The sequence below is a fragment of the Odontesthes bonariensis genome, chromosome 17, assembly GCF_027942865.1.
Source record: "Odontesthes bonariensis isolate fOdoBon6 chromosome 17, fOdoBon6.hap1, whole genome shotgun sequence".
Lineage (NCBI taxonomy): Eukaryota > Metazoa > Chordata > Actinopteri > Atheriniformes > Atherinopsidae > Odontesthes > Odontesthes bonariensis.
In genome coordinates this window covers 25,391,459-25,418,215 of record NC_134522.1, presented here as the reverse complement: position 1 = coordinate 25,418,215, position 26,757 = coordinate 25,391,459, and the positions used below count along the sequence as shown (strand labels likewise).

General features: G+C 41.2%; 1 protein-coding gene and 1 long non-coding RNA gene across 3 annotated transcripts in view; one reads left to right on the top strand and one right to left on the bottom strand.

Moving 5' to 3' along the window:
• The window catches only part of rab11fip5a (RAB11 family interacting protein 5a (class I)), a 31,141-nt gene extending 28,528 nt beyond the window's left edge, over positions 1-2,613 (bottom strand). The window contains exon 1 of the mRNA XM_075448764.1: positions 1,773-2,613. Coding sequence (XP_075304879.1) covers positions 1,773-2,149 — 377 coding nt within the window. The 5' untranslated portion in view covers positions 2,150-2,613. The remainder of the gene's footprint in view (positions 1-1,772) is intronic.
• LOC142366791 (uncharacterized) lies at positions 1,821-9,821 on the top strand. 2 transcript variants are annotated; one of them, XR_012766878.1, is made up of 3 exons: positions 1,821-1,997; positions 5,654-5,789; positions 8,880-9,821. It is a non-coding gene; the product is annotated as an uncharacterized LOC142366791 (long non-coding RNA). The 2 variants fall into 2 exon arrangements; XR_012766877.1 differs by lacking the exon at positions 1,821-1,997 and adding an exon at positions 5,182-5,560.
• Positions 9,822-26,757: the final 16,936 nt, after the last annotated feature.

Sequence of the window (26,757 nt, the reverse complement as noted above, 5' to 3'; positions counted from 1 at the left end):
TGGGGAGCGTTGACTGTGAGAGACGCTGCTATTGACCAGCCCGGATTCACCGAATACCACACGGAGACACCGAATGTACCAAGTCACCAAACTGCTGACACATCATCATGATCATCATCCCGGGCAGGCTCTAACCTTCATGTGACCAGCTCCAGCGGGGCCGACGGAAAGAGACTGGTTCCCCTTTCGTCTCAAATGCACGGACACATCTGAGTCAAAGCGCAGCCAGGTCAAGCTGCAGTCTACTCAATCAAACTTCCCTCTAAAGTGAGACTTAAGAGGCCAAGAAAAATATTTCTGAGACAAAATAATCTCAAAAATCTTGTGCGTTATGCTGCAAGATGAATGGCTTAAAACTTAGATCACCTTGGTAACTTCAGCTGAAAACATAACCTCCCTCAGAGAAGTTTATGCTCAGGTGGGATTGGGATTAAATCGTCTGTAAACAGCGCCGTTCTTTCCTGGATTCGTTTTCTCGACGATCACACAGAACTCCCGAATCTGTCGTGCGTGATGTCATCACCAGACCGAAAGAGCCCGACTGATGCTGCGCAATAGCTGACAGAAAAGTCAGTCATTTAAACATCCAGTCAAAAGCCAGGGCGTGAATTCAGAAGTCGATCAATTGTCTGCATCTTAATGGTCGTATTCAACCGTAACACAATGACTTCTTTTTATCCATTTTAAAAAGTTGGTCATTTAAACATTAAAGATTAAAGATGATTTTCAGCTGTGGGAACCGGTGAAAACAGCTGGTAAGTGTTTGCAGTCACAGTAAAACAAAGTGCAGGCTATGCCAAGTGTTACCATGGAAACCATGCATCCAGATCTGCTGTACACCGCTGGTAATGAACCCAACGCAGTTTAGAACATTAGTCTGTATATCTGAGAATATCATTCAATAAACAAACCTATCGTAGTAGTAGCCTCAGGCGGCCATCATGCAACGCTGCAGTAAAAACTGACGAGCAAAAACTCCTGTTTGCTCTTGCTGACCTTTCTGCTAGTAAAGTCAAGTTCGACCTGCTTTTAGTGCAGCCCGTCCGGGGTCTCCCTCTGGGATGGATTGAAAGCCTGATGGGGAATTTGGGTCCTTCCAAAAACGTTCAGATGAAGCAAATGTTTCACAAAAAGCTGCACACAAAATCAATAACAACAAAAAAAATAAGGGGGTCTTGGTCTCTCGTGTGATTGGTCCATCATCACCAATCAAGCCTTCAGTTCTTCTTTCTTTTTGGTGGGCTTTTGCAAAACAACATGTTATGCTAAAAATACCTTGTAGCTTTGGGATCATGAAACTGTTAGCTAATCCCTGGATTTGGGACAAGCATTAATCCCCCTCCCCTCTCATCCCTCCCTCTCTCCCTCCCCTCCACATGGCTCAGCTATTGGGAAACAACACTTTGGAGAGCCCACAACGAGCATCTGCTCTAAGCAGTGAGGAGGTGAGCTTTCTGGGGGAGCCTTGGGGCTCAGGGAGGAGTGTGATGGTTGGATGTGCTCAGAGTTTAGTTTGGTGTATCTGTGGGAGGGGGGGAGGAGGGTGTGTCTGCAGGGCCCTGATGCAGCACCACAGATTTGACAGCTGTGTTAAAAGCTCCCACAACAAATTGTGTAGGAAGTTAAACAGCAGCCCGGAGAAAGAGAGAAACACCCCGGTGAGTTCAGTTAACAGGGAAACAGACAAAGACGAGGCAGATGAAGCATGCGCAGCTTCTGCAGCTGCGTGCTGAGAACACACAAAGGTATTACATGTTAGCAGCTGAACTTACTCGTTTTTCAGGCATCTGCCCTCATGAAACACTTTATCCAGCTGGATCACAGCCTGTCCGAGGAAGGCGTCCTGCCCTATGAGCGCCCGGTGCATCACGGTCAGGATGAGCTCCTTGCTCCCGGCAGGGTATCCGCTCCGCCCGCCGCTCTCTAGCACGCCGGGCTGCAGCTCGAACGAGCACTCCTCCCTCCACTCCGGCTCGGTGGTCTTCTCCACCACGCAGGTCGAGTATTTCTCCTTCCCCAGTTGGATGATGGTGTACACATCGCTCGTGCCATGCTTGCCCTTGCCCCGCAAGCCCCTGCTTCTCAGCACCGTCACCAGGACGTTTGTTGGTACCCATTTCTGGTCCTCCTCTACAGTTAGCGAGGACATGTCCCCCCCCCAGACAGACAGACCGACAGACCCTGCCGCGCGCACCGCGACGACGCAAACGGGGTGAGGTGGTGGTGGCGTCCGCCGCTTCCTCCCTGCTCAAAGCGTGCACGGTCACATCAGCTCCATGTCGGCGGGCGGTGCCGCATTATGGCCGTCTGTCGTCTCTGTAAAGTTGCCGTTGTGCTCGGTTGTTTTCAGCCTCGGCTGCTCCTGCGTTCCGGCAGTCTGCTCTGCGGCAGAGACAGCGTTTGTCCTCGCACGGCGCGTCCCTGCCTCGCTCCCCCTGCCGTACGGGCCTGTCTGCGGACAGCGACGTCACGCCTCTATCCTCCTTCTTGAGCAGGACGAGGAAGTTCAGCGGCGGCTTAACACATGTGTGCATGTACCGAGACCACAGAACACGCCTGTGCTGGGACTCGGGGTGTGAAGTTTCCTAGCGGCGTAGCTGTGGTGCGGTGAAATGAGCACCGCTCCCCTGAAAAGTAAACTTGCGGTGTCCACATTGCAGACATGCTGCTGAAGGAGGGCCCCTGTACTACAAGCATTGGTTAAAGCAAAGCTACACAGTTAGAGCACCCGAACCTGCCCCTTAAGGTTGATCTAATACAATTGTTATTTATTTTCAGTCATCTGTCTTTTTCTTCCATATCTAAGTCATCTTTTGATCTACAAAGCATCAGATTCACATCACTTTGATGTTGGAAGATGCTCTATGACATCAGCAGTAATATTTGAACATTAAAGAAGCTGGACCCAACAAGTTCTCCATATTTTTTGCTGGAAAAATTACCTGAACAAAATATGTAAGGGATCAATCTTATTGCCATCATCACATTTTACTCTACGACCCAGTCTGTAGGTTGATAGATTAACTTGGCTCAGTTGGCATTGAGATGGATGGTTGACAACTGGTCAGTAGCTGCTTTTGTTCCCTCAGCAGTACACTTTTAGGACTGCACTGGCTTAGAAAGAAGCATGAACACAAGTGCGTCGGTCAGTTGTACATCACCTTCATTGAGACAATGTCCAAATGTCTTTATTGAATTTCTTTCAATTCTATACATCATCCAGTAACTTTTCCAAGGATATACATCATAACAGCTCTGCCCTCTCCACACACAAACTCTGTTCCAGCTGTAGTTGCTAACTTTAGAGCTTTGATCAAACTAGCAAAGCTCTTCACTGACTCACTTTTATGTGTCACAAGTCATGTGATGGGCAAAATCAGCCATCAGTCCTGTGGCTGAGGATATCTGCTTTGAATCCCCAGAGCACCACCTACATACCCAGAAAGGAGAGGGTCAGATATGTTCTGCGTTGGCTATTTTCAGGAACCAGTCCCGACGACCTGCAGGGTGGGGCTGTACGTTTAATTTACGTGTGCTGTGAGGAAGTGATGAAACAAGATGGTAGCAAGCGACAAAGAGAAGCTTGCACGAGCTAGCTGATGGTGAGAAGGAAGGTGTTCACAAGATACTCTGATAAGAAAAGCGAAAGAGGAACAATTGTGCTTATGGAACATGGGCTCATTGGGCTGTTTGGCTCTGAGAAATCAGCCTCAAACATTCTTGGAAGAGAGTAGTGATGTGAAAAATTAAGGATGTAATTATATTAACAACATGGAAAAGTGGGAGTGACAAAGAGACCGACCTGCAGGAGAAGCCAGAGTTCAGCCTAAAGTTATACCTATAGAATGAAATGGAACATATTTTCTGTTCATGTGTGTCAGTGGGGTCACATGGCACTGAAAGGATCAGATTATTGGCTAAATTACAATAAGACCGAGTTATTAAATTCATGTAGACACCTTAATCGGACAGGAAATTGAACCGGATCGGATTACTCGCGATCGGATTAAGACCCCGAGATAACTGGGTTGAAAGTCAAATTAAACCTGCTTGTAGACGCTGCGTTCTGCGCATGCTCAAGATTTTTTCCCGGGGTCGTGAACCGGAAGTCAAAGGAGACGATATTACTGTTGTTGTCGCCGTCGGAAAGAAACAAACAACGTGATTGAGAATGCACCATTGTGCATCCCGTTTGTGCAACAAGCGGCTCATCACAGACCAAATGTAGAGGGACGAAGCTTCATCTTGCTCTTTGTTCACCATTTTCTCGAATACCTGAGTTTGTTGTTGGGGGTGAAGAGGTCAACCTGGAAGTGGCTCTATTAGCTATAGTTAAAATGGGTACAGCGCCACATGCTTTGTGCCTCTGATTCGATTCATTCACCGCCATATATCCAAGGATAATTACTCTTGCTCAAATAAGGAGCAACTCAGTCTTGTGGTAATTTAGCCAATAATCCGATCCTTTCAGTGCCATGTAACCCCACTGACTGTCACTGCTTTGCAAATCTGACATGAAGATAAATAAGGTAACTCCACATGAGTCCCCTAATTGTAAACATAACCAAATAACATAACAGTCTGACACAAACTTTGGGGTGAAGGCCACAAACTTCTTCACAACAAGCCGAGAACTCCCCAAACGCACCATTGGGAGGCCCCGCAGATCAGCACAAGTTCAATCTCACATCTCTTATTTGTGCCATCTCATATCCTGTCTTCTCCTTCATCGTGCCTGTAACTCAGATATCAATCTCAGCAAAACATTGTGAAGGAAGTCATTATCTAAAATTCCTTCAGAGGGGAGAAGAGCAAGAAGAGAGGGGCCACAGTATCAGCGAAGATGTACAGGTGCATCCTTGGCAGAAGTCTTTGATCTGGGATTAGACAAGTGGCCTGACATGTTAATCCCAGACTGTAATGATTCATTTTGAAATATACTGCTGATTTTCAGCTGACGGATGTGATAAAAACACAGCGTTAGGATGTAACAAAACAATGGCAAATGATGCCGCTGTCATGTGAAGTAATCAGTTCAAACTGACGACTGTGAAGCAAGGATGTCCCATTTTTTGCTAAATGTGTGTTAGCAATCTCTGCTGGGAGGGAAAACATGCAAGGAGAGGAATCCAGGAGTGCTGAAATGAGATAAGAGGGTAAAACCTGCATGGAAAAGATAGATTTAAGACTCCCTGTCTGAAAATGAAACCAATGCAGAGTCTCTATTAGGGAGTAACTTGAAGTTCAAAAAGAGTTGAAATGGTATAGAAGTCTATGGAAGAATGACTTTACTTCTCACTTGATGTGACACCTTTGTAAATATTTTTGTAGTGATTTTGAATGAATCGTAAATCATGGATGTACTGAGAGTAAAATATACAACAAAGGCAGGATTTGTTTTGGGGGAGGAGTGTCTTGATAAGCCAATACTCAGTGGTGTCGTGGTGCCAGGAGAAGTGGATACTTTCTTAATCCGATAACACTTGATGATTGGACAACGGATCTCTCACCTTGGAAGTATATGAGCCAAGAGTCTCTATTTGCAAACTGCTGTAGCATTGTAAGAAGTGTTTCATTTTTTAATCTGTCTCATTAACTGTTTCCAGTAGTAAAATATCCCAAAGGTCATAATTTGTTGGGTTGTTGTTTGCAGAATACCACTGGGCCAGGAGAGACCTGAGCACGGCACGACCTGCTCTATCCTGCCTCCGACTGGCTCCAACTCAACCTCTAACCGACATCATGCTCTATGCTGAAACCTAAGATTAGCCAGTTAGAGGCAGAGAAGGGTGAGTCACACTTTTGCCATCCTTGGAAGAAAATAATGTGACTTGCAGCACACTGCTAACTGAGGTGCACATCTGAGGAGACTTAAAAAGGATTTTAATCGACGCTACGTGGGTAAACATCTTTTTTGTGTGTTATCCCTGCACCACACCACTGCACAGTGTGCAAATTTTCTGCACTTCTCAGTCCGATCAACCGCTTGCTCATGATGTCCAGTTTCAAAAGACTCCAGCTGTTGAAATGCTGGAAAAGTTCACAAAGCAATGATTAGTTTTACAGTAACTATGTCCATTTTTAGTGTCTGAGGTCAGATTGCACAGACAGCATGAATAAATAGATGCCAACGCGGGCTGAGAGGTAATGCAGGCTAAAATCTGACCCACAGATCTAATTTGGTTTCATAATTGAAATAAACTGAACTAAATGTTCCCCAAACCTGAAAAGGTTGAGACAATATAGAAAATGTATAAAACCACAGATTCTGACATTTACTTTGAATGTCTATATGAAGCCAAGATGTTTTATGTTTTGTGTCATCAACTTCATTTAATTGGTCGACATGCTTTAATTCTTGCATTTTAGACATGCAACACATTACAAAAAAAAGTTGGGTGGTGAAGCTTTTACCTCTCTGTAAATGTTAAATTTCTTCTAACAGCACTTAATAGTGATTCTAGCACTGAACAACAAAGTGTTTTAGGCCTTATTTCCTCCCATTCTTCCTGCAAACGTGCCTTATAGTGTGCAGCAGTTCCAGGTCGTCATTGTTGCATTTACGTTTCAAAGCTCTCCACACGTTCTTGATTGGAGACGGGTCATGACTGCAGGCGCCAGTCCAGTAACGGTTCCCTACTCTTTTCGCTTTTGAAATATGAAAAGAATGTGGTTTTACATGGTCTCCTTGAAAAAAAAAATAATAATCATGATTATCCCTGAAAAAAGATGTTTCCTGGAAGGCAGTTTATGTTGCTCATAAATGTCCTTGTACTGTACAGTTCTGCATTAATGCTGCCATCACAGGAGTGTAAATGAGCTTTGCCAAGTGCATTGAAACAACCCTGTACTGTCACAGAACCTGGCTTTTGGACTTGTAGCTGACAACAGATGAAAGGGTCCTTTTTTGTCTTTAGTGTGGAACAATTTTTTTCCAAAAAATACTCATTGGTCTGACCACAATACATGTTTCTACTGTGTGATGGTCAATCCCAGATGCCTCTGATCCCAGAGTAATCAACGCCAACTCTGGAAAAGGCTGACTTTAAGGTGGAATTTGTGAATGAACTCTTCAATGATACCTGTAGACTGATTTTCAAACTCAAAATTCATCAATTTAGCACCTTCTAAATCTTTCCAACTTTTTCTTATATAGATTTGTATGTGTTTTAGCAAAGGCTAACTGTAATGTTAGGCTAGCTTGCAGGGTTCAAGTTCATCTGTCAAGCTAACCACGACGAAATGTCTGAGCAAGTCAAATTACACTTTGGACAGATAATGGAAGCTTAACATTTTTACTATAACATCTATAATGTCTGCACATTTTTTAATACTTTAGAGAGTAAATCAGGGATGTCCAAAGTCGGTCCTCGAGGGCCGCGGTTCTGCACAATGATGCATTGATCTGAATCAGGTGTGTTGAAACATCGAAAACCTGCAGGACAGCGGCCCTTGAGGACTGGATGTGGACATCCCTGGAGTAAATGAACTATTCTTGATATAAAATGAGTGGTTCATTCATCATGTATTCATTTATTCATATTAATACATTCTCCATTAGTGGCAGCTTTTCACCACCATAGCTTTGTTTGATAGTGATACACAGAAGAGTGCACAGACAGGTTTTATTGTCATCAACTGTGGTTTAGCACACTTACATTTGGAGCAGAGGTTTATCTATCAAATTATATCGACCACAGATCTAGTTTTTAATGCCTATGAATACTTTTTCCTTTCCAGTGTAGGCTTTTCAGTGTTGAATTGTCTTGTTTTTCACCACTAATGCACTTGCGGAACCATGGCAACATTGTGATCACAGCCCTGGTGATGACATTAAGTCAACCACTTTTGAGATTCACATTACTGATATTGTTGGCACATCCTATTAGTGCGTTCACATGACTGAAGAATACAAGTCAATTATATTTTTAAAAATATGTTGTCTCCTGCTCTGTACTCAATTCAGTGTTTTTTTTTCTTTTTCTAAAGGTCCCTTTGATAAACGTAGGTGCAACACAACAGTCACAGAATTAAGTTAGGGTTTAAAGATGGAAAAATGTTTATCTTGTTAGCAATAATTCAACACAACCAGGGGAAAGTTTTTGACAATAGTTTCAGAAAGGTCTACCTCAAAGGTTCATCACAAGACAAAAGAGAAGGAAAACTCCAAACCAGCTCATCTAAAAAGTGCCTGCCAAAACATGTACAGGGGTGACACCAAGAAATAAAATGATGTGCCCAACAAAAATCAACTACATGTGATTAAAAAATATCTAGAATATCCAAAACCTCCAACCACATAGCTTAAAACTTATTCAAAACTTAGCCAACTTGCAGCAGCAATTGTAGGTGGGGGAAACAAACACACAGGTACCATGCCAACCATGTCACATCCTGGTTTCTGAGGCTGTGTTTACTCGTGGTCTTCCAATCATTCTTCTGTGTTTTGCTGTTGTCCCCCGTACACAGTTGAGACCCTGCTTGCTTTTCACCATCTGTCACTGTTAAATTCCCAGTAGACTTGTCAGCTTCAGTCTGTCTGACCCTCATATAACCCAGAGCATGCAAGGTTATGTCTGCTTGAGACGGACTTATGGGTGGACTGGCCTGTTAATGTTGGACAGTTCTAAATCTAGTTTTAGTCATTTCAGGAATCTCCTTAGATTCTTTGTTGGCTTGATGCACACATGAAACATATTCATCACTGCAGTACTTTCCCAGTGGGAGTCTCCTATTTTCTTTGTTAAAAACCAGGGGATGATTTTTTTGTTAAGTTCTGGCCAGGCTGTTTATAACCACTGTTAAACTCTGATTGTATGATTTTATTTTATTTCACACACGACTGTTCTGCTATTCACTCAACAAACATGGTTGTGAAGTTTGCAGATGACACCACCGTAGTGGGTCTCATATCGGACAACAATGAGACTCACTACAGAGAGGAGATCCAGCACCTGACAGGATGGTGTTCAGACAACAACCTTGTCCTGAACACCAGCAAGACCAAGGAGGTCATTGTGGACTTCAGGAGATCCAGGAAGTCAGAACACACCCCTCTCCTCATTCATGGGGCGGAGGTGGAGCGGGTGGACAACATCAAGTTTCTGGACATCCACATCACATCTGACCTCACCTGGTCCATGCACATATCCCACCTGGTGAAGAAGGCCCAACAAAGGCTCTTCTTCCTGAGGAAGCTGAAGAGGACTGGACTCTCCCCTCAGTTTCTGAAAAACTTTTACAGAGCCACAACAGAAAGCATCCTCTGTCTCAGTGCAACAGTGTGGTATGGGAGCTGTGCTGCACAAGACAGGAAGGACTTGGCCCGTGTGGTCAGGACTGCACAGGGGATTGTGGGGAGTCCTCTCCCACACCTGGACTCAATATACGACGGCCGGGTCCAAAGGAGGGCCAGTCGTATAGCCACAGACCCCACCCACCCAGGACATGAACTATTTGTGCCTCTTCCATCCAGAAAGAGGTACAGGAGTATCAAAACCCACACCAACAGACTGAGACACAGCTTCTTCCCCAGAGCTGTAAAATCCATCACCCCATACCCCCACGCATCCACCCCTCCACCCCTGCCCATAGACTGATTATTATAAACCGCTGCAGACAGACACTCGCACTGCACTACAATTTTATTTGACTTATTGACTCACTTATGCTGCAATATGTACAATACAGTCATACAATAACCGGATTGCACTGCAACTTTTTACCTTTTTACTTTTTACTTTAACTTTTACTATTTTTTATTCTCTTGTATATTATTTAGATATCTTTTTATATTTTCTGTGTATACAAAGCCAAGAGTTCCTGAACTAAATTTCATTATGCCTGCATAGTGACAATAAAGATTCTTGATTCTTCTGATTCTTGATTCTTATGTATCAAATCATTACTAATATGTGTTTCCTGTAAGACGCTGAGCAGCAACAAACTAATGTTTCAGCAAATTTAAAGCACGAAAATAGCCTTTTAACCATTCCTACATATGAAATATAGCTTGATGTGCCAATTTTGTGTTGACAGGAAAAAAAATCTTTCTTTCAGTGTATTTCTTGGTGGTATTTTCACAGAAGCACTTGAGATTTTCCACTCAGGTGAAGACTGAGTAAACAGATTGGATCTCAAGAGGAAGGCAACTGGGCCACTTAGGAAATCTGGGAAATCTCAAGAGGAATAGCAGGGTGAAAATGTGGGCTTCTTCTTTGTAACACTCTCTTCCTGTGCACAAACCCTCCCCTTTCTTTTGAAATGTCACAACTAATTCTGACTGGATGTTTATGCTATGTCCACTGTTTGGTTCCAAAAAGAGGTGGCTGAATTAAACTAGACAAGGGTTTTACAATTTTGGGACTAATAATGTTTAGAGTTCCACACATTCGGTTTATCACTGCTTTGGAAAAATCAATTTGTCCACTGTGGTCACATTAATTAGATACCAGGCATGTGTACGTAATGTGTCGTATGGAGTTAATAGTGGAGGCGGTAATGAGGTTCAGGAATAAATGAGTTCTGAGTGAGCTCGAAAAGTAGGTTTGAATTGAAAACTTGGGTTTTCCTCCTCTGTGAAATGAACCATGGAGCGTAAGGGGTTCTGATAAATGGCATGATCTAATAAAAAAAAAAAAGTTTTTGAAAGTCGCTGCTGAAATATATTTCTTAAGTTGCCGAGATGGAAAAAGGTCATTCTTGCAGCGCAACAAAGCAGGTTTGGTTGGTGAGAGCCCAGAAGTAAAGTGGACAAATAAGAACGCGCTATGAAAATCTGATCTTTTTAGTAAACGTAGAAACATTTAATCCCTGTTTTATTCATCTTAAAAGGTTAATATGATATAACTAAACAGATGACACCAAATAAATATTTTTTAAAAAATACATGTAAGATATAATTGTGAGAAAAACTATTTCTTTAGCAAAAGTCAGGGCACACATATATTCATCTTACAAGAGCCTGTCTTATTTCGGTTTCAGACATTCAGTTTGGTTTGCTTTTGAATGTGCTGAGGCCTTCGGGAGGAACATAGTAGATGCTTATAAGTCCGGGGATGAATATAAAAAGGCCTCAAAAGAATTTAAAGTACAACTGGACAACGTTTACAACAACTAAGGCTCCAACAATCCTAGAATGTCATCACTGGACCTACTGGAAGCTCTTGACTTGGTCGATGTATAAGAAGCACGTCGACGCACGAGCATCGACCATCAGAACGAGGCTGCTCACGATAAAAAAGATAATCGGGGCAAGACTAAAGTTTGGCAGAGAAAACTTAGATTAAATCAATCTAAAAACAAAGGGGCGTGTATGTTGTTAAGGCCTTGAGAACTCCCCATCGTAGAATCCACTATGAGATCTTCGTTGTGTCAGAGGGAGCTTGAAGAGAATGTGAGACCTTGTGTCCAAAAACTGAGCTACTGTGGAGATGGACCGTGGGACACAAAAATGACTGCAAATCACTGCACTGAATTCACAGAGAAATGGAGAATTCTGGAACGGCCCAGTCCAAGCCTGGATCTTAATCCTGCTGGGATGCTGTGCACCAGGGAAAGACCTCAAGCCAAGAGAATTCTGCGTTCATGAGTGAGGAAAAGGTTCAGTGGGCATTATAAGAGATCCTTATAAGAAGTATCTCTTTGAGTTTATTTATTTTAGGTTTAGCTTTAAGATGTCTGGACCTTTTCCCCAAAACAATTAGTATCTTTTTAATTATTCTTTCATTTAATCAGTAAATTTGTTGTCGTTGATTTTTTTCCACAGATGATGCATTTCTATCTCGACTCGATCTCCTCATGTTTTCACATGACTGTATCTGTCGCCGTATCCTGCTCTGAGGGTATCAGCAAATAAATCTTTATGTTGGGCTTTAACCTGCTCGAACGGGCCAGGTTAAAGAAGAACCTCCATGCATCTGAACCGTCTCAGTACCATAACTGGAGGACATACACTAACATGCAAAAACATTTGACCGAACTGTAACCCCAATTATAAATGCAAAAGCCTTGTTGTATTCATGCAAATCAAAACGCACTGGATGGGCAGCAATGTCGGACACGCCATGCGTGAGTTGTGAGGGCTCGCTGAGGTTTTACTGATAGAGCCCAGACTTCTGATAGAAATTTAGAGATCTGATAAAAACTCATCACTCACCGTCTAACCAGTCCAGTGAACACAAGCCTGCATTTGTGCATTTATTCAACAACTTTACCACAAAATGGAGCTTGTTCTACTCCTCTACATCTTTTTATAGGTTAGGAACTGATATACAGACAAGCCTGAAAAGTGTTTTTTGATGTTAAAAAAAATATATATGTATATATATATATATATGTATATATATATATATATGTATACATATATATATGTATATATATATATATACATATATATATATACATATATATATATATATATATATATGTATATATATATATGTATATATATATATATATATATATATATATATAGATATATATAGATATGTAGAGAGAGAACAGAAATCAGAAAAAGCAATTTATATGTAAGAGAATACTTGTGCATGAATACATTTAGTTAAAAACATTTAAGACTTGTTTGCTAATATAGCTTCATTTCAGTGAAAATGCCAATCTCATATGTAGCAGCTTTCATGCCACAAATTTCATATATAGAAGCTTTTATGCTGCTTTTAAACACTGAAAGTCTTTTCTCTTCTCCTTGAAATGAAGAGCTTGGGTCTCAGAGAGGCTTATGCTCACAGCGCCCTCTGGTGGTCATAACATGGAAAGGAAAACCCCAGTTCAGCATTTCATCATCGAGCTGCAAGTCATCCTTCAAAAACAAACGGGTACATTTCATACAGTGTTGCCTCAATGAGGTATGAAGGGAAATCCCCATTGATTAGTTTGGTTTATGTTTGGTTGCATTTTTGCAGCAAAAAACACGAAACACACATCAATCTCATTCCACGGCTACTGTAACCCTCCACTTATAAAAGGGGGAGAGCGCACTGGAGGTGGGTTGATTATAAAAAAGAAAAGAAAGGAAAAAGAGCATATGAGACTGCCGAGTGCAACAAGAAAATCTATGTGAACCCGTGACATTTGTAAATTCACATCCTCCACACAAGTGAAAAACAGTGTCTCATACATGAGCATCAAAGAGGATCCATAAGGGCTCGGGCTATCACTGTTCTGTGGAAGCTTGCTCCTCTATACATGTTTAAAGATTCCAACCCCTGTTTTGTCAAGAGCACCTTGGTAGATTGGTCCATTAGGAACAACACTGCCATAAAGGCTAAGTATTACTTTCAGTTCAGTGTTTTTGATGTACAGTACTGTGCTAAACTCTTCAACCACCTTTTTATATTTTGTCAGAAAATGTGAAAAAGTTGCAATAGTTCATTAAAACATGTGTAAACATAAATGGAAGTAAAGTCTATGAGGAAAAAACTGAGTTTGTACAATTCTAAAGACCTTAAAGGGGAACTCCGGGGCATTTGAAGCATGTTTCCATTGCTAGAGGTTGTCAAATACTGATAGTAGGACACAGACCGGTGCAAATCGGCGCTCCCTGTGCGGAGATTGCACTGTTTGCGCAGCCTGTCATGCGAGGCTAATACGTGGTGGCTAAGGGGCAAGTGCTAACCCTTCCACGTAAAACAACAACTTGCACACTGTAGAAACGTCACACCACTTTATAAACCATCCGACAATACTGCGTTCAAGTATTTAAAACATTACAACAATATTACTGGGCATGTATTGTTGTAATGTTTTAAATACTTGAACGCAGTTTTTCTAGAGAAGATAATTGCTTTGTATATGGGATTATCGTCCATTGACTCTTTTGGGCTTTCACATGCGCGCGCATACCAACAAGAGGTAAGTTACATGCTGTTTATAAAGTTGTTTTGTAACGTCCCCATGCCAGTAATGTGAGAACCATGCATTTGGTTTTGATGGTAAGGCTTGTGACTTTATTGTCAGATGGTTTATAAAGTGGTGTGACGTTTCTGCAGTGTGCAAGTTGTTGTTTTACGTGGAAGGGTTAGCGCTTGCCCCTTAGCCACCACGTATTAGCCTCGCATGACAGGCTGCGCAAACAGCGCTATCTCCACACAGGGAGCGCCGATTTGCACCTGTCTGTGTCCTACTATCAGTATTTGACAACCTCTAGCAATGGAAACGCGCTTCAAATGCCCCGGAGTTCCCCTTTAAGCCTTTATTCTTTAACACCCTGATGAACCCTCTAAGAAGGACATTCCAAAGCTCTTCTTTGGATGTGGGCTGCCTTTTGTTCCCTTCTCTGTCAGGATGATCCCACACTGCTTGAATAATGTTGAGGTCCGGGCTCTGGGGAGGATTCATCCCTCCATCAGACCTGTTGCCACTGATTTTCAGTCCACTTCTTGTGTCACTTGGAAAACCTCAGCCTTTTCTCCCTGTTTACCTTCAGATGAAGGGTCAGACGCGTCTCTCAGCTCCTGTGTCAGGTCTTTGCTGGATTGTTTCCTATTTCTCAGGGACATCACTTTCAGATGCTGTTCATCTGCTGTAGATAGTTTTTTTTGTTTTAGGCCTTCCACGTCTTCTTTTGTCTTTTGCTCGCCCTGTTTCCTTCATTTTTTTCTAAGGACACACTGCACACCGTGATGAGAGGTTTTTAGCTAATAGCTCTTTGGTAATCACCTTGTTGGTGCGAAAATGATAAATTATGAGCATCAAACTGGTTTATATTTGGGATTTTCACAAGTACATCCGAGAAAGTGGGAAGAAATTAAGTGTCTCAGTGACACAAGATAACAAACGAGATAAGTATCATTTAAAATGAGTATGGATTTATTATGAAACACGGATAGAAGTTTGATAGTTTGATCACTTTGTCTCGTAAAAGAATGTATGGATTGTTTAGTCTGTAATTAACAAAACACTACCATCGCTTTGTTAATTTAAACATGTATTAATGATACATCTGCAGCGATTACTAAACTAAATGAAAGCTGCAAATACTCCTGACAAGCTGGAGACTCAATAATTACATTATGTAAGAGTCAAATAACAGTTTATGATCAAAATGTTGCTTGTAGGTAACCATTGCTTATGTTAACTACAAGCTGATAATCTGAGTCTAATCTAAATCTTTGTAATGGCCTTCCTCACTTGCCGATGAAGATCATGTGATATGATCCCAAAACGGTTGTTAAATTGAGACAGTTTTCTTCATCATCACAAAGTTGCCTCATAACAGTTCATGCATGGACCTACATGAGGCTTTCATGCTGCCTAACATCTCCGGATGCCCCCTAATCACCCAAGAGACCAAACCTGTTAGAGAGCCATGAAGACGTCTAACAAGCTCTAAATGAGGGGTTGAAATGTTTGGCAATATTTTTGAAAAAGTAATCTGCCTCATTAAGATATTATCTCCACCAATCATAAAGACGGCAAAGAGATTTATAGAGAAAGCCCTGTGAGGAGATCAACTCTGAGCTTTGACCCTCATCAAAGAGCGATTTCTTAATCTATTCTGGGAGCTGAGCTGTCAGTCATCCCCTCATCAGGCTCTGTGATTCATATCAGACCCTGACACCGACAGCTGTTACATAACTGCGGCTAATCCACAAGTAAGAGGCTGTGATTGAATGCAGACACACGCGTGGAAACACACACTCTGGTAAGGGCCAGCAGCTGCAGATAGATGAGGCCTGCGATGGCTCCAGTTCAAGCAAGAGAGTGCAAATGGCCTACTTAGAGTTTAAACGGAGTAATTAGAAACCTAATCAGGCCTCACTTTCTCACCCCTGATGAACGTAATGAAATGCCGCGCTCCTGTCCTCGTAAGTGACGCTCCCACCGACCCAGACTGACGGGCCCCGGAACAGCTGTGGATGCCCATGCGTGCACCTCACATCACAGTGTGTTCACAGTGACATTCTGCAGTCAGAGTTTATGAAAACACAGGCCGTCCGACAGATAATTGTAAAGGATTTTCAGTTTCTGCACTTCATGCAAGTAAACAGTTTTTATGGCTTCACATTTTCAGTTAGTTTGTAGGCCTACCAACACCGACACTAAAGGACAATGGTAAGTATAATTTAGAATACATTATAGTAGCATTACCAATCCTATTTTTAATACATTCTACAATGTTTACTGGTTTGTTCACTGGACTGATTCACACATGCAGCACTGAATCCCTGCTAATTGCTGGCCGAAATGTGTTGCAGATGCATTTATGCTCCCACAACTGAAATATGTCATTAACTGGATTAGGTTTGAGGTTGTGAGTAATTTCTTGTGCTAATGACCTTTCTGACAACTCTGTGATGGCATTAACGTTTGGCTTTTTGGTTTTGGATCAGAGAGGAGATTACTCATCAATCTCAGAAATACAGCGCAACAAGTCGATAACATGGCTTTTTTTAATTTTATTTCTGTTGTACCTCAAAAAGACTGCAAATGAGCAGCAGCTGTCGCTGGGAAGTGTTTGCGCAGTGATTCTGGGTTTTGTGTGAATCCAAATATTTAGACTGAAGATCGGGTATCTGCAGGCCTCATAATGAGTTTTCATCAGGACTGAACAAGAAGCCAGATGATGGAGTGAAGAGAGTGAAGAGGAATGTGGAAAGCTGAATAACTCCAAATATTTTTTTTCACCATAAATTTGATGATATGTATCCATGATGGAAAAGCTGAGCAGTGTACTTCGCATGAGATGTGGTCACAGCCTTTCTTTGTCTTCAGGTAGATGAGTGTTACACTGAATAAACAGCTTAGGAGGAGAAGGAGACCCTGAGCAATTCATTCTAAATGTTCCATTTCTAAACTAAGGATGTGTCTAATTCGTGAGAATTACATTAAGATAGAAATGTTGCAGGTATTAGTTCAAATGCAAAAACCTATTATAGACCCACTTGTAATTAACACAACAAAAAAAAAAAAGCATAATTTTGCTTGTCCACACGAGCAGCTGAAAGGGAGATGTCACATCTAAGAAATGCTGAAGCACAACAAGACTCCTTTTCACATGCTGGAAGAAAGGACATTTACAAAGTCTCAAAGTTTTTACTACTGCATTACAATTGAAGGCCTTGGTTAAAACCTTCCCCGCCCAGTGCGGGTGCAGGTGTGTTAAGGAGTGACAGGTGATGGACCGAGGAAAGAAGAGAAAAGGGAAAACACATATTGGCATTTCTTAATGAAAAATGTTCAATGCTCGAAAATAACAAGTGACTTGATTTGGTAAAAACGGAAGAATATTTTCTTTTTATGAAGGGAATATTTCTCTTGTCTCTTGCAGAAATCCCTCTTTCCAGAGAACAGCTGCCAGAGAGCGGCGTGTTTTTTTTCTTTGTGGGCTCTGTAATAAGGTGTTGGTTTACCAGCTCTGGCGATGAGGGTTCTCCCTTTGTAACGCTTAACCGGAGACTTAGTGGTCTTTGTCCGATTTATTTTTCAATTATCTGCTAAACTGCGGCTGAAGGCCATGTGGGAAAGAGCCGAGGACTGACCTCAGCGGCTGTCAATCACCCAGCAAGGAGGAGAACGAGGGCACAGGCCCTGACCGAACACTTAGAACATGGAGCTGCTTTCCAGCAGATGAATAAGCATTCATTGTCGTCTCTATGTTCTTAAGTGATGAGGCCTTTGCTGTCAAAACCAATAATAAAAAACTACCGTTTAAAACGTGTAGGTTTCTAATGCAGCAGGCTCTATCATATTCATATGGAGTGGTGAAACAAGAATAAAATACTGTAATCAGTTTAGTACAAGCAAGTTTGTATTTGGGCGCCATCTGTTGGTGGTGAAATGAACTACAATAGAAAAAACTTTTTTTTTCCTCACAAAACATTTTTTTTCTTATTGTATTTAAAGTAAAAGCACTGCTTTTGTAACGTAGGCTGTAAGTAATTTGCACCATTTCAATTTATTTGTTATTTATTTGTTGTTATTTGTTATTTTTCTTTCTCCGCATCTATATTAGTTACTGTTGTTGCTCCTTGGTCCCTTGAGATAAGGGACCAAGGCGTTCCTCTATGCACTATGTATGCTAAAAAATGACAGTAAAATTGAGTGGATCTTTGTAAGCATATATGTATTTTTAATATGCAAACAAAGCTGTTATGATAGATTGTTTCAAATAAACTAATTAAGAGCTGTAATCTATCATATAACGTGACTTGTGCATTAAAGATACTGTCTAATGGTGTAATGATGTAAGGTTTTCCCCCTCTTTTACTTTTATTCATAGGCAACCAACAACCAACAGTCATCTCAGTGACAGCAAACTGAAATCAGATTGGGGGAAAACAAAGGGGAGACGAAAAGGAAAGCTCAGCCTGCAGCTCAGAGGAAGCCCTCTCCTGCTGCCTGCTTGTCTGTGGTGAATATTAAGTGTCGGCCAGATGATTTGTCCTTCTGTTTGCCCTCCTCTGATACTTCCTCTCTGGGCGTCACGTCTCCCATGAAGAGGCTAATCTGCTCACTGTGGGGCTCCTCCCAATGAAGAGCTGAGAACAAAAAACAACACACTCGGATATATACAAGCCATTGTCCTCGAGTCAGTGCAAGCTAGTTGTCCTGTTACGCTGATCGCAGCTCTCCAAAAGCTATATATGCATGAGTTCCACGTATGTGGGCCTTTCACAGAGAGATGGAGACATGTCTGAAGTCATGTTTGTGTTCTGTGTTAAGTATCTCGTGGAGAATTTGTCATTTTGGTTTTACTTCATGCAGTTCTGCTGATCCAGTATCGGAGTTTGTGTATTCTAGAATAACAGCAAGCTATAATGAAACCCTTAATCTCATTCAAATTATATCAGTTTTGGACTATCTTGAGGTAAGGGTGCAGAGTGTGTTATGTTTCCAATTCTTGTTGAATTTCAAGTTAAAGGACAATCTATCGGCAATGCAAATCTGACAAATAAAAAGCTGCAAATAAAGAAATGTGAACCAGACACGTTTCCATCAACTGGTTTGAAGTGAATAAATTTGTCTGCATAATGTTGCCAGAGGGTAAACAGTATAGATTATGTTGGTATTGGTTGTTATTGTGCAGAAGAAGTAGTTGTGCTTACTGGAAACAATAGAGGAATTGGTTCTACTAACTGGAAATTAGAGCTCATACTTTGAGGAGAAAAATAAATTGACAATCAGATACGATACTGAGTGGACATCCAAAAGAGGAAAATAGAGAGTGCTCTCTGGGAATATCTGTGATATAACATCATATCTGGAAGGATGCTGATCAGTCACCTTGAGTTCGCTGTTTGCCGGCTCGGACTGGAAACAGCAGGTGATTCATAAAGTTGTGTCCATGGCGTCTTATGTGCATCAAATGAGCAATTCTTTTGTGCATTAGAAGATTTTTTAAAAGATTTTTACCATGTCTTTCCCCTTTTCTCACTCACATCTTCAAAATACAATTTAAAAAAGGAAAACCCAGGTCGTGTCATGCCTGCAGCAGACAATGACAACCTCAAAAAAGTTCACTTTCCCCATAAAAAAGCAAACAACAAACCACATATGAAAATAAATCACCCTGATGATTAAAATCTGTCATTTTAAGTTGCTATATCATGATGAGACAAGAAGATCTAAAGCACCTGCAGGATTCAAGTATCTCAAAACAGGTCATGCAAAACATTGTAAGATGATTTAGATGACATCTAGAAACACGTTCCTAAACAGAACCAGGGGGGAAAAAGAGCAGGAAAGCGAGAGACAGAGCAGCCTCCCGCTCTGCAGACTGGAACAAAAGAGACAGGCTAATCTTAAAGTGGAGCGAGCAGGTCTGTCTCACTGTTTGATGTCCCCGGGGAACGCAGAAATCATGTAAGCCCCCTATAATTTACTGTTTGGGGTTGCCCGGGCAGGGTTAATTCCCATGAGGACCTTCGCTCAGTGTTTTTATAAAGTTGGGATTTGTGAAGCGGCTCTCGTTGACCCCCTGCAGGTCATGAGGGCAGAGGAGCAACGTGACCCCTCTCAGGACTCAATATGAGTGTCTGTGTGAGATGAATGCCTGAAGAGACAGGAAGACTTCACACGGAGCAACTTTTCTGTTTGGGATGTTTAAAGGAACAATCACGATGGCTTTCTGTCCTTGGACTTGGAAGACTGAAGCTTTAATGTCTTCAAAAAATAGTCCCCACAGAAAGCAATGAATTGTACTTAGTTGTGACAGTAGCTTATTGTGTTTTGAATGAGTTGTCAGTGTGGCCAAACATTGAAATCAAACAGAAACTTGGGTTGACTTTAACAGTAGGTCTCTGTATTAGAAAAACTCAGCTGACATTTTTACCAATTCCTAATGAAAATGGTAAAGACGGCTTAATAAACAAACACAAATGTTGAAAAGCATTGAGAAGCAGTTGGCCTCTTCATGTAATCCGCAACACTCTGCAGTCTTTTGAAAAACATTTAACAACAGTGTTAAAATCCCACTCCAACATTTGTTTGTCCCCTGGAAAATTGTTCCAAATGTCCATTTGGAAATTTTCTGGCATTTTCTGACATGAAAACACCTCTTATGGCTTATGCTCGCCTCCTAAACCTCAGTGAGTGAATGGAGAACTGTGAACATGCTAACCGCTTGCTACTTTTTCTTTTCTCCTTCACACTTCATTGGTCAAACTAAAAGTACAGTCCAATTTACGTTTAGGACTTACCGTTATTTAAAATGCAAAAAAATTCAATAAAATACAGACAATCTCCCAAAAGGACAAAATACCATGTTTTTCAGTGCTACATAGATTAAATAAATGAATGTTTTTAATTTATTACAGGCCCTCTTTTGCCTTTTGCTCAATGGCAGTGTTAGCTCGATTCTTTCATTGGAAGCTCAAGAACAAGCAGGAGGAATCGCAAGTTAAATTAAGTATTTATTAGTGGTTACAAGTGAAGTATATCAGCGCTGGACCCAGTACGTCAGACCTCTCGCAGGAAATCCGTCAGACCGAGCCTCGATTTCCAGGTATATTTTGTATTTATATGACTTATTATTTCACATAGGTTCAACATGCTTCGTCATATTCTCTGGATAAGCCAAACAATGTGTGTGTTTGTGAATCTTGCACCTGCTTTCCCAGGATAATTGTTTTGTCTCACTATGCCTGGATCATTTAAGGTCATATATCGTGTGCATCGTGGAAAAGTACAGAGACTATTTAATATGCATTTATAATGTCTAAGAACAAAGCCAATTTTAACAGCAGCTTGGATAGGCCGTGACCCTGAATTCGATTCATCGGGTATAGAAAATAAATGGATGGATGGGTGGATGTTACATAACTGCATAACTGCTACATAAATTTAATTGATTAAAATTATTTGTGCTGTTTGAATTCTTGATTAAAGGCAAGAAATAATGGTTTTCTTCCAGTAACCTAAATCTGCATTTATCTGCATTATTCATTAAAACAGTACGGTTAATAAGGCCTCTGTCATGTAGCGCCTGCTCACTTCACCAAGCTAAACAACTGAAGGCCTTGGCTAACTTCACCAGGTAGCTTTTGCTAGCTTCCTTAAAAGTGCTTTGATGAACCTTAAAAGGTTCATCAAAGCACATGCAAAGTAGCTGTACAGCCCTACACTCATTATATGTCTTGTAATATATAAAATACTTACACCTACGGATATGTTAACAAGGGTTGAAACTTAAAGGGAAAGTTGTTGTTTTTTTTAAACCTGGACCTTAAAATACGTTCATCTACTCACCGATAGTTTGTCGGCGTCCTTCGGAAGATATTTAGATCACTCGAGATCCGCATATATCCATATAACGGGAGAGAACAGGGCATAGACAATACAGCCTCTAAATAAGGCATTATCTGTCTTTATTTCACCAATACTTTAAAGGAGAACTGCGGTATTTTCAACATTAAGCCTCTTTTATGAGTCGTCTGCAATGTTTTAGAACCCCCCTCACCCCCTCATCAAATTTTGATTCTTCTCAACCTGCTTCAGAATGGCAAGTCATGCGCATGTCCAAAAAGGTCCGTAAAAGCACCATAAACGTCTTCAAAATCATCAACTCACCGGAGTGGTTACTGGTGTGCACTGGTAATCCATATCAAATTTCATTGCGAAAAGTTGCTTCTGTCGTGTTTTATTTGGCAGCTCGTTCATGCTCGAACTATTTTCTTAGCGGTGGCGGAGTAATATCAACGAACATCCAGTACAAAATGTCAAATAAAACACGACGAAATTTGATATGGATTACCAGTGCACACCAGTAACCACTCCGGTGAGTTGATGATTTTGAAAAAATCATAAAAGAGGCTTAATGTTGAAAATACCGCAGTTCTCCTTTAAGACGAATGCATGAATGAACGTGTACTATTGCACTGTTAGTTCAGAGCTGCTGTGTTGTTGTTATCTGGGGCTTATAGGGGTCTTTCTACACGTTTACTGTGATGACTTCATCTTCGCGCCGCTGCAGCTCCGTGCTCTGTGACAGTCCACTAACTTCACACTGAGTTTGCTACTGCTAGTTTTGTGTAATATGACACGTTATTTATCAGATTTTGACGACGTGGAAGACAACTTTGAGTACGATGGACGTCCTTACTGGAGTGAATGAGCTTTGCTGCAGCGGCGCATGGCGATGACATCATCCCACTAGACGCGTGTGTAGAAAGCTTCCTGTAAGCCACCCGATAGCCCCCCTATAACAACAACACGGCAGCTATGAGCTAAAAGTGCAATAGTACGCGTTCATTCATTCGTTCATTTGTCTTAAAGTATTGGTGAAATAAAGACAGATAATGCCTTATTTAGAGGCTGTATTGTCTATGCCCTGTTCTCTCCCGTAGATATACGCGGATCTTGAGTGATCTAAATATCTTCCGAAGGACGCTGACTTTCACCAAACTGTCATAGGTGACTATTTGAACATATTTTATGCCAGAAATAAGTTCCAGGTTTAAAAAAACGAACTTCCCCTTTAAGTAAGTGGAATCAAGATCTGAATAGGACATTATATCGTCACATTTGCTGTTGATTAGTTGTGGGTCTACAATAATAAGAATAACATCATTCATTTGGAGTTCAGTCTCTTTAAGCTCTGTTTTTGGTCTCCACCAGCAGCTGTGCTTAAAAACAGAGCTTAAAGAGACATAATGGGTTTCTTAACTGCTAAATGCACCACTGAGCTAACTTGGCTAGCAAGTCTGTGTCTCTGCAGTTTGCTGCTGGGCAAATAGTGTACAGTGGGTTTTTAGAACAGATTATTTGTTGAGGTCTTAGAAGGGTTCAGGTGATAAATCTTTATGGCTTTCGTTGTTACACGGTCAGGTCGCGGGGGGGCTGGAGCCTATCCCAGCGGTCGAAGTATAACATATTAAGAAAAAATATGAATATGGACACTTTTGCATTGCTTGCTGTTGATAAACCCCATTGGTCTCCATCATGCCACAGAGACATCCCATGCGCCTCCATGACGGGCCCATGTATATAAAACCTTCCCTTCCTCTGTTCAACTGTTTAACTCCGAGGGCGTCCAGACGTGCCCACGGAGTCACTGCGGTTCTTAGTCGTCACGGTCAACTCCTGCCTGCCGGAGAAGAAAAGGAAGGTCAGGATTAAGTGGGACTGTTTGCTCTCTGGGGCCCTAAGTGACCTTCAACCTGCCCTCCAAATAGACATGCTGACCACTCCTATTGATGGCATCGCAAAGCACAACAGTGCTTCGAAAGAGTGTCAAATCTGTCTTCATAGCCGCTGAGAATATGATGATCTTGTGCTTGAAGTTTATTTGTGAAATTAGCATCAGCAAACAGTAGCATTTGGTCAAATGAATGCTAATCTCTTCCCCTACTCCCCAATAAAGACATGCAGTTTGGCATGAATGAAAGTGGGAGAATAACCCAGCAGCTGCTTCCAAGATTATTTTGTCTGGTATAAATCTAACTGAACACCATGCAAACACCATAAATATTAAACCTTTGTATCTAAATCATGCACGCTTCTATCCTGAAAAGAGATTTTTAAGCTGTATGATATGAGTGTGTCTGCTTTTCTAACCCTAACCAATGACATTTCAACTCATAAACCTAACCGATTGCAGAACTGTTCACGCCTAAACCTAACCACCTTACCTTTTTCATCTTGAAACTTAACAAGGCATCAATTGAAAACACAGACAAAGCTGAAAAGTGAAGAATTTAGAAAACACACAGGGCAGGACAGGACATAAACTCACATCTCCTACATCACAGTTGTGTACGTGTAGCGCTCTCCAACCCTCAAATGTGGACTCATCTTTTACCTGTTAATCACTGATCCTCATCCTGATTAAGTCTAGTCATAACTCCATATGTTAAGGAAATTCATGGAAAGGGTTATTCTGCTATTAATAATCTTTGCATACGCATGCACAAAAAAAAAGAAAGTAAAAGAAAATACGTTGCAGGATACAATTACGCAGTTCAATAGATTAAGGCGTGGGACTGTTTCACAAACTTCTTTGAGACTGTTCTGTTGGAAATCAACTTAATGTACCGTGGAAAAAATAAAGAACAGGCTATACAATTCTCAACTGAAAACAAGGCACAGCTGTGCAGTGAGAGCTTTCACCCCCATCCCTCAGACATGCAGATCCCAATCAGAACGTACCATATCTCCCAATCATAAAGCCACTGCTACCATGAGTGCCACCCCGTAGAGTCCAGTGACCAAGTCATGTCATAGATGGGAGCTTCATCTTTACAACATTATAATTTGACATTTGTAAATCCTTCAAGTAAGCTGATACGGTGTTTCTTCAGTAAGTATATAAAAGGGTGGTATCAAAACTCTTCAGCCTTTTAAATCTGCTCTCACCACAGTTTGTAGTCACCAGGTTCCTAATGTTTTTTAGACAAGCAACTGGATTTTTTTTTACAAATCAGCACATATATAATTAGACAAAGCCTCATTTGTATAATTAGAGGACATTTCAGAATAGCCATAATACTAAAAAAAAAATCAGTAATTAGCTGGAGAGATTTGATGGTGATATGGACTAGTTAAAAGTTTAACCTTGTGTATTTGTAGACTCCCAACTAAATGTTTTTTACTTCCATCCTTTCCAACAAAACTGCTTCCACACACTCAAAAGGGGCTCATTTCAAGTTAAAAGGTAACTAATGGAATACATTTCTGTGGTGGAATCTGTGCTTTAATATATCACTCCCACATAAGTTTGATGACAAGATCATGCTCCCTTCAGAATGACTTGTAAAAACGTTTAGTTATCTTGGAGCAAAAAGAAATAGGCGGTAGATGTTCAGGGTCGAAACTTTATCCAACTATCTGATAAAACAATAGAATATGGTTGATAAATTCTGAAGTACTGAAATAAAAGCTTAAAGTTCTGTTGTCCTTTAAATGGTAAAAAACAGCGAGAATGTGTCACTATATGTCCTGTATTAGCAAACTAAATGTTTATTTTTCCAGTATTTACAGCAATCAGCAACATTTTTATTATTTCTGTCGTTCGTGTAAAGCTTGGTCATTACCTGCTGGTTTGAAATGATTTCCAGAAGATTCTTTATCACTGTTTGCAGAACATTCGTTCTCATTTAGTCGCTGGATCAATAGCTGGATTTACTAGATGCATTCACTTTTCATATGCGTGTGCAGCTGAGTGTCATGAATAAAAAATGTTTAGATTTTTAAGAAAGGGTTTAAAGTGCAAATGTGGTTTGTTGACAAAGTGTGAGTAACCTGTGAGGACATAATTGCCTGAGCAGAATCCGGTCAGGGTATTAATGCTGCTGAGATGACGGCAGAAGTTGTGCGTGAGGACTGAGCAGACATAAACAGCGCCAATCTGCCGATGAGATGGACTCTAATCTGAATTTCAGCGCCGGCCAGTGTCAAAGCCAAAGGCGCTTGTCCGTTTGCATTCATTGACAGGATCTCAGGAGTTATTTGTCAACACGACTCGAATAGCTTTGGTAATCTCCCCTCCTCCGCCTATAGACTGATTGATAATTGATCCCTGTTCAAACAGTCTCTTTGGGCCACAGTTGCCTTTGAATGCCAAACAAGTCATTCTGCCTCGTCCTGTCACAGCAGCCTAATCCGATAAACGAATGGGAATGAGTGTCGTCCTCTGGTGATGTCAACCTTTCACTCTGCCATTTATCTCAGATTGTTTACTGATGAGGCCCTCACAATGATCGAGGTCGCTCAGGGAGGCCTGCTGCTCTGCTCAAAAGAAGAATTTGAACTCTTGCTCTGGGAAAAACACAATAACCCAAACAGTAACAGCTGCAAGTGAAAACAACAGCACAAAACTTTTGGCTCTTTCTTAGCAAATCTAGTAAATGTGAAAACACTAGAAAGGCTTTCGCCCCATCAGTGCCTGTTGTTTCATCATTTCAATAGTAAAGACTAAAATATACTTTCAACTTTTGTCATTAGAATCATTCACAGATTTCTACGTGGCCAAAAAAACAAAACACCGAGTTTTGTGCTTATCTAACTTTTTCTTTATGTCACTGTGAGGCTCAGGGGGTTTAGGTGGAATATCTTGACAGGTATTTGGTGGATAGTCATGAAATTTGGTTCAAACGGACATGTGTCTTGTAGATTTGCATTAATAAACATCCTCTCCACAGCAATGTTCCCTCTAATTTTTCATGTGTCTGGGCAAACACACAAGCTCTCTGAGCACACTGAGGACCACTGTGAGCAACATCAGATGTGCACGCTGTGGCCACACACCAGTATCACACCTGTTTAAAACCTTGGATCATAGCAAGTTACATGGCTTATTAAAAG